At 37.4% G+C, this 12,702-nt stretch overlaps 1 protein-coding gene across 1 annotated transcript in view; it reads right to left on the bottom strand.

Moving 5' to 3' along the window:
- The window catches only part of CNIH3 (cornichon family AMPA receptor auxiliary protein 3), a 51,851-nt gene that overhangs the window by 21,950 nt on the left and 17,199 nt on the right, over positions 1-12,702 (bottom strand). The window contains exons 2-3 of the mRNA XM_074926381.1: positions 3,630-3,698; positions 657-704 (exon numbers count right to left, since the gene is read on the bottom strand). Of these exons, the coding sequence (XP_074782482.1) occupies positions 657-704; positions 3,630-3,698 (117 nt within the window). The remainder of the gene's footprint in view (positions 1-656; positions 705-3,629; positions 3,699-12,702) is intronic.

Here is a 12,702-nt window from a genome sequence, read left to right as displayed (position 1 = left end):
TATATATAATGAAATGGTTTGGAATTATGATTATTTTGACTTTAATGGGACAGAGTCAGGAGAACAATGAGTGTTTATGAAAACCCTCTTCCAAGCTACAGATGAGTAAAACCCACGAATGTATCAATACTACAACTTAAAAGTTACTCCAAATCCCTCAGAAACACAGGCATTCAGCATCTCTCTTGTGTCAAGTTATAATAACTGTATCAACTTTTCTATTCAGCCAATTAAAAAACTTAAACATTAAATATGTAGCTAATAAAATGTTTAGCTTATCAAATAGTAAGCCACTGTTCAAAAAAAGGGTATTTTTAAAACCTGTACTACCACAATATCATCTGCTGATAGGGCTATAAAAAGCACCTCAAGCTGCAACTGCAAAACGAGTCACCACCTTTGAAAACCATGTTCTAAAAGGATGGCTGATGTTCTGAAGCTTCAGTTCCTATCCAGAAGTCCTCTATTATGTTAACCTTTTATAATTTGTCTTACTCTGTCCTTTCAAGGTCATGATGACTTCCACCTTCTGCAGTAGAAACCAGCCTTTCGTGAATGGAGTGTGAGGATCATTCAAAGAGAAAATGAATACACATCACCACTGGATGGCTTTAATTCTCATAAACTTCACAAATCCTAGGCTACTTTATGCTCACCTTTCGCAGGAGGAAGCAAATACGCTCAATATTTCTCAGTCGCTCTCTCTGTCAAGAAAAAGTAACAAAAAAAGGTAGGAGATTAGCTGGTGCTATGAATTAAAGACAGTGTATTACAATTACAATGGGTCAAGATCATGATCATAATTAATGGCTGCAGGGAAGCCACACATTATTAATCTGAAACATGAGTACTCACTTCTTACCTAATGCTTGCAAGCCAAATTATTTACCCATTTCAAAGTCCCAATAAGTTATTTTTTCACCTGTTACTGGGTGCCACAATAGAAACTGGGAATTCAAATCTGTGTTAGCCTTGAGCTAGAGGTTGCAACGCCTTTTAAGTCAGCATTTGTGACCTCTATCCAATGGTGCCAATCTATACCACAGATACTCAGTCTTGCATTTTCAGATTCACAACCTCTGGCTTCAGGATGATTCTGAATGGGAAAAACAACTACAAAGTTAGTATGGCAGCCCTTTATCGATCACTAAGAGGGTGCCTGAGCAACATATGATATTAGAATTTAACCCATTAGTTAGGAATATATGAAACATCCTAGAAATGCCACTTTAAACAAGAGATGCATACAGAAATACTGAAAGTCTCTGTAATTAAGCACTGTGACTAAAAAGATGCTTTAAGTTTGATTCACAGAAAGATGACAAGTCAAAGACAGGTTTTCTTTTAAATGGCTCATAATGAGAAATTCACTAGAAAAATCAGATTTCATTCTATATAACCCCACTACTGGAGTTACTGAGAAAGATTCTACTGTTGGTTACACGGCAGAAGGCCCAGTGGTTTTGTTGTCCTTGTTAAGACTTATCTGGTAATATTTTCATTTAGACATGGGAAAAAATATTCTGAAGAATGACCTTTTAAACAGGTAACATACCAATGTGAGAAGCTAACTCTCCCTAAGCTTTTTGCTTTTCAAGTGTCTTAAATTTGCTCCAAGCTTGACTTTTATTTCTATTTTCCAAAGAAATGTCTCTTTTCCTTTCCTGTCCCCAAGTTTAAGCCATTTTTTAAAAAAAAGTATCCTTTTGGAAAGACAACGAGACAGTGGCAGCTTGATAGGCACAAGACAAATCTTGTGCCTCTGTCTGGTATCCATGACCTAAAAGGGATTCAGAAATTGTAAACTCATGGTTGAAAACATGAGAAAGGATGTGTATGAATGTGCCTGTGAAGTTGCAGAAAACTTTCTTGCCTTTAGTAGGAGGAAAGTGGAGGGGAGGGAAAGATAATCCTCTCAATTCCCTTTAGAAGACAGATGCCTACAGCTGGCCTTGGAGAAGTAGGAAGCCTATCTTTGAACTGTAGGTAACAGAGTGTAAACCAGGAAATTTGAATTAAATTCTCAGTACTGCCATTGTTTTTGCCTGCAATGCCCCTTGATTCAGCCTTCTCTTGTCAAAAAGGCTCTATGTCATGAAAACATTGTAGAAGATACATGAGTGAAAGTCAGACATTCTTATACTGCAGTAAAGAAAACTATTCCACCAAATAAATGGAAGATGAGCACGAGCAACTATGCATATGGAAAAAGGAAAAAATACCAAATATATTAGAAATAAGGAATACCTGCTAAAAATCTTCCTTTTATGTCAATACAAAAGGCATCAACGTGTATACCGTGCAGAAGAAAGCAATCTGAGATTATTGCTTGAGTTACCACAGAAAGTTTCATAGAAGAGAGTCAAATATGTCAATTGATCACAGATTACTTTGTTGTGTTTTATTGGAAACTCTACAATTAACTTTTTGATTCCACCACTAATATGACTGAAACAGGGACCTATTAACATTTTTATCCTGGAGACTAATTCCATTACCGTTTTAAAGTAAGAGGAAATTATCTGCATGGAGCATCTTACAAGTTTTGGGAAAAGAACAAATTATTGGAATTTGGTACATATAAATACACATTGCTTGTGCATAGTTCTCAAGATGGGAAGTAAAAACAGATAAAGTGAATTCAAAACCAGATTACTTCCACTGAAGTCCTCTATAGGATTTCTTCATACAGTTTCTTTCTTTTGTTCTCATTCTTTGCTTATGTGTTAGTGAACAGGAAACAAGTCTTATTCAAAGATTCACGTAAAGATTACGCTTAAAACTGTCAGTGGTCCAAGCAGTACCACAAATCCTCTGCTGAGTTATGAAACAAGGTCAAATGGCAAAGTACTAGCTACTGAATTACGTTATCATTTGTAGGCAATTCAATAACTTGATACTCTGTAGAGATCAAATTCAGCACCCGTCATAATCGTAATTCCCAGTGAGATGACAGGGAGCCAAGTTCTGCTCTCAATTCTGGTGGCACAAATCTGAGGCATGTTTATCTGTAGTCAGCTAAATCACCCTAGATTACCACTTTAATTAACAGAGGAATATTCACATGCTTAAATCTGGGTTGCATTTTAGTTCATTAGGTAAAACTGAGTTTACAGTCCCAGGGTGATATTTAACCTTTTCTACAGCAGATGCAGCAGAATGTGTTATTTACTCTTAAAGCACAACAGAAAATAGAGCCCTGACATGGGACAGACAGGTCTAGGAATGCACTTCTTTTCAAATCCCTTCAAGCTTTTGTCTCATTGATACAGACAGTATGAGAAAAGGTGGTCATCCCATACTTGAACGTAGAGAAAGCAAGTGATTTCAAAAACGAAAACTTGTGCCACAGAATGAAAATATAAAAAGAAAGCATTATCATCACAGTATGTATATCCTTCAGTTTTGAACTTCCAAAATATTTTCCTGCCTCCTTCAGCAGAATGGAAAGCTACAAGCATAACAGTCAACATCTGGCTTCCTAAGACTGGCCCAATAAATCAATTATCCAAAATACAGTTGACTTTGCAACAGACTGTACATTCACTTCCATACCCATACTTTCATGGACAGCTCTGGGCATCTCCCTTTCTTTAGTAGCTGCTGCTTAGTGAGCCACTCGTACTTACTGCGTGGACTGGGTTGCACTGATCTATTGGGCTTTTGAAGTCTGTCCGAAGTTCATCAAAGGCAATTATCTGAAAAACAATTTTTTCAAATATTGTCATGAATACACATTCAAACACATATTCTTTCTTTAGGGACCAGTTAGATGCATCACCTCCCTTCCTCCCTTTCCAGACAAAAGATAGGAAACTAGCTTCCATAACATGCTTCTTTCAGAACTGACTAGTTAAAACAAAACATGGGATACTCCTACATATGATACCTAGAATCCATTAATCTGTCACTCTGTAAAATTGTATCTATAGCCTTTCCAGCATTGTTGCTTTCCAGATTTCTTTCCTCATATCAGCTAGATTTCTTTTCTCAAACTTCCAAATGACATAAAACTATTTCAAAAATACATCTCCAGGGTTGATGGAAAAAATCATTAGCTCTCTAAAACACACAGATGAATCAGATACACTATTCCGGGTTTAATACATACACAACCATCCCTTTTTAGTAGTTGTTAAACCCACTTCAGATATTAATTCTGAATTAGTATCAGCTTAATTATTATTAAGCCACTATTCATTACCAAGCAAATTCCTCAAAGGTAAACCACTCTAGAGCAAAACATGCCCTTCCTGAATTCCGGCAGGTTTTAGAACCTTAGTTCAGACCTCATTAATGGAGGGATGTCTGTTGCTCATGCCTTTTAGTTTCCTCTATTAACTGATGAATTGAGACACACTGATAATTACTGCCTGCTTTTAAAGTACGGCAGATAAAAGTGCCCATAAAACTAATAATGTTTGATAATGTTTCCCTGGAAAGAAAATAGCTGTAATAACCTTCAGCATATTTCATTCAAAGATCTCAAAGCATGTTCTTAACTTTATGTTTGTATTCTAGTAATTCTGCTTGCTTCACCCAAGGAATGAAAGCTCACGATGACAGGCACCACATAAATAGATGTTAAAACAATTATTCCTTTTTAGACAACTTACAATCCAGGAAAGTATTTGTTCTCAATAAAAAGATGATGGAAGTACAAGGTAGCAGTTGGGTAATTAGTATATGAGTGCAACAACCATTTTATGACATGTTACAGCATGCCTGCTGCCTAGCTGTTCAAAAAATAACCAACTGGGTATCAACACAGACCTGTTGTACAGATAAAACACATTTATTTGACATATATGGAATGCAGGAGTGGAAATCCTGAAAATGGTCTATCCGTGATTAAAATAATAATCTGGTGAGAGGCTTGAGAATAAAACCTAGAGCCACAATCCACAAATCTAAGCACTACTCCTCATCCCACTCTAATGCTGCATTCATCACACTGAAGCACATTTAAAATCAAAAGTGTGGCATTTTACAAGAGCACTCTACAGTATTCAATTTATTCAACTATGACAAGTCAAAGTGCCAGGATAAACCACAAAGGGAACTATAAAGCATGATTATAAGTGAAGCATTTCTCCCCACGGATGCAGTACCTCTACAAGTTAGAAATTAGATCTGCAACGATGTTTAGACTAAGGTAAAAGAGCAAATAACAGAACCTGTTATTTGGGTCAGAGTACAGTTATGAAGAATAAGACTCATGACACCTCTGTATTTAATACTTCTTGAACAGATCTTCATATTCTCAAGTTGGGCCAACTGCTAAGCAGGTAACAACCATGCCAGAGAGACTCACACGTTTCTGTTTGTAACTGGGTATTGAGATCGGCACTGACAGCACTGACAGAAAGGGGGAAGGATCGTCCTGTAACAGGTGAGAGAGCTGCCTCTGCTCATAGCTGTGCCACTGATTTACTTTGGGATCTTGTGCATCTCCCTTAAATTCTCTTTGCTTCACTGCACTGGTACTTACAGACACAGCTTTAATATGGAAAACTGTTATGAGCTTTGAGTGACAACTATTTTTAAGAATGTACAGTGGTAACAGCTTTTTTTCTGTTGTAAATGAGCTGAAATTTCCTTGGGGGGGAGGGGGGAAAGTGAATGTGCTATGCTTTTCCTTTTGGTAGTCAGTAACAGCAACCAGGAGTTTGAGATCATCATGAAATGACAGACAGTACAAGATCCAGCTCATGCTGTGCAGAAAGACTGGTCTGAGACAACAACATGGGGAACCTGAATACTGGAATCATAAGATGGAGGCCCTCCAAAGAAGTCCAGGAAAACCTCTAAAGGTCCACTGAACACAGAGATAAGATGACAACCCTGCAGCATGTTTAGATGAAGAACTAGGTTGCTCTGAAAGACAGAACCATTAAGGCAGAGCTCTGTTGAGCTAGCCTTAACTAATGCAGCTAAGTCTTGAAGAAATCCTAAATTACAGTTTGGAAAAGAGATTAGCCTCAAATATACTACATATTGAGATTTCCCCATTTTTTGCTTTCTCTCTCTTTTTTTTTTTTTTTTTTTCCCCAGCATTCTCAGCTCCATAGTCAAGAACCTACTCTTTATTTGCTGGTACATCATTTATTTTATGTTGTTTTATGCATTATATCTAAGTGCACTGAAACAAATCTGACAGTATTAAGCACATCATTTTCATGGAACCAGTGAGTGTAAACACAATAGCCTCACAGACAAACCTTTTGGGATGCAAATTGTGACAATGTTAAGAGGCATTCTTACTACACCTGCAAGAAACAGACTGAAGTCTTGTATCAAGCACACAGGATTGGAGGAAAGTTTCTTCATTAAAAGTTTCAGTGTGTCTCTGGAAGGAGGCTGACAGAAATAAATCCTCCTCAATTCTTAATATTTTATTTCAAAAAAGTTCCATAATAGTTTATTTTGTTAAATCTCCAGGAATAGAAATCCAGTGATGACATGAAGATATCTATTTTAATTTATGAAAAATAACATTCCTATTTCTCAGTCACAGTGAAAAGCTTGCAAGCATAACATTAAGCAGGCTCACAATTAGAAGGAATATAAAGAAACTCCCAAAGCCTTTGGGGGGCATGTTTGGTTTTTTTTTTTAATCTCATAATATTGTGTGCCCTAAAACAGCAATTGAGAAATGATGGAAACAAAGCTGTAGCTTCTGAAGATTGGCAGTTGCTCACAATACACTATGTAACTGTGCATTACAAAATTATTTTGTATTACTGAAAATAAGGCTGGGTTATGCTGCAGCATGGTTTACATAATTAATTAGGAAATGTCTTCCTCTTTCAATTATAACTGTAGCAGTTTAATGACCTAGGGCATTGTGTGGCTGGAGTTGCCATCTTTCCCTACAAAAACCAAGTAACTACTTGCCTCCATTAAGTATCTCACAATGCTTTCAGAGGAGGTGCAGTGTTCTGGCCATACTCTAGAGAAACAATCTTCTACCCATTTACATTTCAGCTGGATGCAGTACAGCTACCTGCTACTCATACATCAGCAGATCAGAGCTGCTGAATGCTCTGGGACAGCATCTGCATATGCTCAAGGTCTGTTTCACCTCTGTAATTGCCACACTTACCAGCATCTTGACGGAGTAGATCATTTGGAGGCAAACAATGTAGTAGATCCTGGTCAGGGCACTTCACCGTATGAATTGCCATAATTCTGCCTTTACAAATGAGTGTATTTTATAAACCATACAATAACTTTTAGTTATCCAATCTAATTTGATCCAGGGTGGCAATTAAGACTACAAAACACATGTTGTGCATGTGGACATCAGCGAGCCCATCTCTCCAAAGGCCTCACAATAAACAGACTGTTCCAAAGAAAAATTACTAGCCTCTAGTCACAAAGCTAGAGAGGTAGCTGAGTGGATAGTATTTTGGAAACATGTGCCAGGGACCGATCTCACACATAGGAGAAATTTACTTCTATTAGTAAATACTAATGTTGTATACAGCTTCACATAAAGAGAATAAAGGCCATTTGATATTTATTTAGGAACTTCAAAAAAAAAAAAAAAGTTATCTGTTTATTTGCAAAGCTGTATCAGGAAAATAAAAGCATCATATTTAGAAATACTTTTTATCATTACCGCAGAAAATGCCCAGAGATTGAATGGAAAATGGATACCTAACTATCTTCTGATTTGGGGAATTTTCCCTGTGATTCCACATTGCAAAACAGTGCAGGAAGTTTGTTCTGCCACTGCCCTAGCCATGCTTTTTTCTGTTGATAGAAATGTACTTGTGGGTGTTACCCACCTAATAAAACTAAAGGTTTATAAAAATAGTGGTTGCATTCTCTGGTGATTCACGCCATCTGCAAATCTCAAAACTCCAAGTGTAAGTCAGCAAGGAGTTTGCCCCAGTTTAAACACATATTGAACAGATGAAATTGTGATGACAACGTATGTTTCAGTACTGCTACAACTGCAATTATATTTATAAAATTTGTTTTTATTACCCGCACTCTCTGTGCTCATCTCTCCAGATAAGAACAGCTTTGAATAATGAAATATTCACATAAGATCGAATTTGAATTTTGTTTTCTTCCTATACTTATGCACCCAAACTGAAAATGTCACCTATTAACTGTAGGAATGAATTATGATTTATCATTTTTAAGGAAGATACTATTTTTTTTTAATCCCTGAGCTCTTACAGAAATATATTTTAATTGAGAATGTGATGTTTCAGGGTGGCAGTGGAGTTGGTGTGGGTGTGAATTCAGTGACAGCAAAGAAGTTGGATATTATTCCTTATTGGCATCTCAGAAAAGTTAAGATAAAACAGAACTCGATGACAACCACACTAACCACATAACAGTAACACTTAACATATGTTTCCTTGCCACCACCCTGTCAATGTACCACAATCCCATCTTGAAGAAACTTTATTTAACCATTCATTTAAACATTTTTTCTGCCCCTCCACTCTCATACACAGTTTTCACAGCACCCATACCTGCAGTTCATAGGCTGTCTGCAAGTCAGCACATGGGCAGAAGGAGGACAGGTTTAGGAGCATACCATGCTCCTAAACTTCATGACTGACCATCAACTGCTGTATGTACATATTTACTGTGTCTGGAAAATAGTGCTGAACATTTATCATGTTTGAACCATGTCAATGCAAGCTGGGTGAGTTACTTTGTTGGACTTTGTTGAGCAGAAGCAGCAGCTGACAAAATGGATGAGACAGCCAGGTAAGAATGCAAAAGGACATAAAATAAGGTCCTTTTAAATGATAAGTCATTGCCTTGACATGGTGGAGTAAGGGGAGCCCATAGAGAGATGCAGAGAATGATGACATCGACAAAGTGACAGACTGAGAGAACAATTTTGTTACCCAATTTTTAAGATGATATGAAATGAATCTGAACAAGAAATTCAGCTATGTGGTTGGTGAACATTTTTTCAAGATGGTTGCTTCTCTTCCCTCTTTCCCTTCTGGCTGAACTGATCTGGTTCATGCTACCAAAGAACATAAACACAGGAAGGAAAACCCTTCCCCCTCTGTAAGGGTTCCTCTGAGTTGACAACTCCGCTGCGATCTCCAATGAGAGCATTCATTTCAGCTTAAGTGGCTGTTGGTCATAATACTTTCAATATTCTTGTAATACCCTATAATTACCAAGAAGTGCTAAATGTAAAATAATTTTATTACTGTTACAGTCTTTGATATGGCCCAGAGACCGTACATGACACATCAAGTAATGTAGCGGTGAGATTTAAACTGCTTTTTAAGTACTGTCTTCCCTCCCCCTCACCAGGACCACTTTTTGATAAATTCAGCACTCACAGCATCACAGATGACTGAAACCAGGTCTGAATCAACCCGACAATCTCGTTTTAAGAACACCATAAAGTGCTGACATTAGCCTAGAAGAAGAAAATTAGATCAAATTACTGGGGAAAAAATCTGCCTGTAATACTAACAAATCCTGTTATACGATACTAAACTACATAAGAGCAATTTGGCCTACTTTGGCTCATCAGCACAGGAGAAGGATGGAATGCATGAATATATATATATTTTTTTCTTAACTTGCCAGTGCTTGAGTGTATTGTTCATTACTTGTTTTTACTAAATGTTCCTAAACATCTGATGGGCTGGGGCTTTTAAGCCCCTGAAACCAAGAGCTGTCTGCTCAGCAGAAACTGTGTTCAGCTCTCATTTCATATAGTTTTATAATAAATCAATGTCTTCCTACAACATCTTGATTGCCACTGAGTTGCAGAGCACAACTTGCACAGCCTCTGAAGGCAGAAAAGACAGAACCTAACTTCTACTGCAAAAAACCCAGCCTGCTGTTGCACTCAATCATCTACCTGCACCCCCTCAAAAAAGGGCATCAAATAAAAACATGAAGGTACAGTGATGGGAAAACACCCAGAATGTTTATAAACTTTCTATAATTATTACTTAAATAGAAAATTAACTTCATGGAAAGGATGCAGGCTCTCAGTTAAGAATATGCACCTTTAGACTATACCTGCATTTCTTTGTAACAGAGGGGTTATCAGTTGATTCTTAAAACACCTGGAACTGGGTAGACATGCAGAAAAAGAGTAGTTCCCAGAATCCCTTCACAAGTCACTTTCTGCCTTCAGAAGAGGGGACAAAGTACAATGTCACTTCTTGAGTCAATTTGGGAGAAATTAAATAGGCTAAACACAGAGGTCAATGCTACACAGAATCATGCTGTACGCATCATGTATATGTTGACAGAAAGCTGAAATACAGTATCTGCTCTAGGTCTTGGGGTTAACTTTCAAACCCTTCAGAAAATCTCCAGATCAGTGTAACACTCTGTTTTCCACTTCTTAAAGAGGGAATTTTTATATTTTTACTTTGTATTTAATGAGTATTTATGGTGCTACTCACTGATGCTCTTAACGCTAGCAGTCTTTACCCAGTTTTAGATCTATACTTAACACAGCTCATGAGGTTTTCTGGCAAGCCTCAGAGCTGCTTCACGTTCAAGTTCACACATTCAATTTATGACCCACTGAAAGAGCACGAAGTTACTCATTAAGGTTACAATTGTAACTATAGTAAATTCAGTATTTCAACGAGCTAGATACTAAGGTGTGCTGATTTTAAAATGCTGGAGCTGTGCAATATTACAAGTTTACAAAGCTGTTCTCATTCATGCCCCAATGACTTTCTCTTTGGGTGTAAAAAGATCTCCAATAAAATAATAGTTCTTCATAAAACAAACTACTTCAATTTACTGGGGATCCAAAATGTGTTACAGATTCATTAACATTTACTTGCTCAGGAGCCTGGGGGGCGTACAGCTGCTCCGTAACCAATAGCATCAGTACTACGTAAACAGTTCAGAGAGGGAAATGAAGAAATGCATATTGAAACTGCAGTACTGGAGGATTTAAGGAAGCAGAAAGTAAAACTTAAGGTACGTTTTGAACAACACATGGAAGTCAGAAAACATACAAACTATCAAGGAAGCATTTTAAGTCTATTTTAGCCTCCCTACCAATGATGCTGAACACTAGCATTTTGTAACTACCACAAGCAATCTGATCCTCATTTACAGTAAGAGGAGGATTAGGTGCACATATCAGAGTTTTCAAAGTAATATATTTTCTTTAAGTCAGAAGAAAAGTATTTCCAACATTTCCAATAACTGATTCTGAAACAATTTCCAGATTTAAGACAAAAAGCAAAATTTTGTTCCAACACTACACTTTGCTTTGGAATTTATTTTGGTTTTAGGCAAATCAGATTATAGACATAGTTCAATATTTCATTGTATTTATTTTAAAGAAAACACACTTCTTAGTAGAAACATTTCCTCTTACTTTCTAGATCAAAGTATATCTTGTTTGTCCTACAATTAAACAGTAATGCCAGTAAATGTTATTAATTTATTGTCACTTTTGTCAAAACAGAATCCAGGAAAGAGAACTGGAGGGGACTTCCTGGGTTGTCAGCTTCAGCCCCCAATTTCTGCAGACACCACATCAGTGGTAAATACACCAAGCTTATTTTTAAAACAGGGAGGAGGCATATGATTTCCCTTTTCACTACTCCATTAGAAAGACAGCACAAACCCGGGAGTTTTGTTCGGGAGACTTCTCCTAAATTCTAAATTTGTTCAGAGATAACACAAACCATGTATTACATTACCGAGACTGCTTCATTACAACAGCTACTTAGTAAAATGAGAAAGTTCTATTTTGTAGGAACTTGCATCAAAATTGACACAACTCCAAATCCATTTGTCTTCAATTCCATCACAGCTCATGCTAATTGACATTCATACAAACTCACATATACACACACAAATCTTATGCATTAGAGCCCTTGTATATGAATTAATAACAGAGCTAAATGATGCTGGCACTAATTCTCTACTTGATTTTTTTTTTCTTAAAACAGTGGATTAACTCTTGGGTGTCTGGAGCTTTTTTATACTGACACCTGCCAATAGAAACTAGATCTAACCAATCCCTTTTTTGAAAAAAATCAAAACCTTTTCCTTGCCAAATTTCTTTGCAAGCCTTTATACATAAGTTACATGTATCAAATTATCCTGGCATTATTAGCTCCTCACTTCCAACAGCAGGGAGAAGGAAGATCCTTATGAACATGAGAAAAGGGCCACGGATAATGTGATAGCACAATAATGAGTGGCAGAGAAATAAAAAATGGTGAAATAAGGTTCCTGTTTTGGGCTTTACTTGGCTATCCAGCAGGCTCAGCTCTCTGTGGCTGAGAGGACACCACACTCTCCCCTTGCTGATCTAAACAGGAACCAAGTCCAAAGAGAACTCTGTGCCTGCTCCTGCATCCCAAGGGACGAGGTGTCCCTGACAAGGAAGTACATCAGGAATTTCCTATGAAGACAACTCAGAAGGCAGGGAAATCTATCCAGCCAAGCTGTGGCCAAAGATAAGCTGCTTGCATGCTACCCATATGACTGCATCTTAACAGCTTTAGTCTGATCAGGAGCTGTTTGAGTAGAGAGGCCTGACACAGCTCTGCTCCCCACCCCTGCATCAAAGCCACACTGCAGGAATTTATAAGTGGCAGGTGTAGGAACTGTCTCAATAGTCAGGACCTTCCAAATTAGTAACGGAATTCAGTACATCATCTAGAAATCTAAGAGTTTTATAGTGGTAAATATCATCACTGCTATTTATGG

Source organism: Athene noctua, chromosome 1 (genome assembly GCF_965140245.1).
Source record: "Athene noctua chromosome 1, bAthNoc1.hap1.1, whole genome shotgun sequence".
Lineage (NCBI taxonomy): Eukaryota > Metazoa > Chordata > Aves > Strigiformes > Strigidae > Athene > Athene noctua.
The sequence above is the reverse complement of the archived record's forward strand: the minus strand, read 5'-3'. Positions and strand labels throughout refer to the sequence as shown.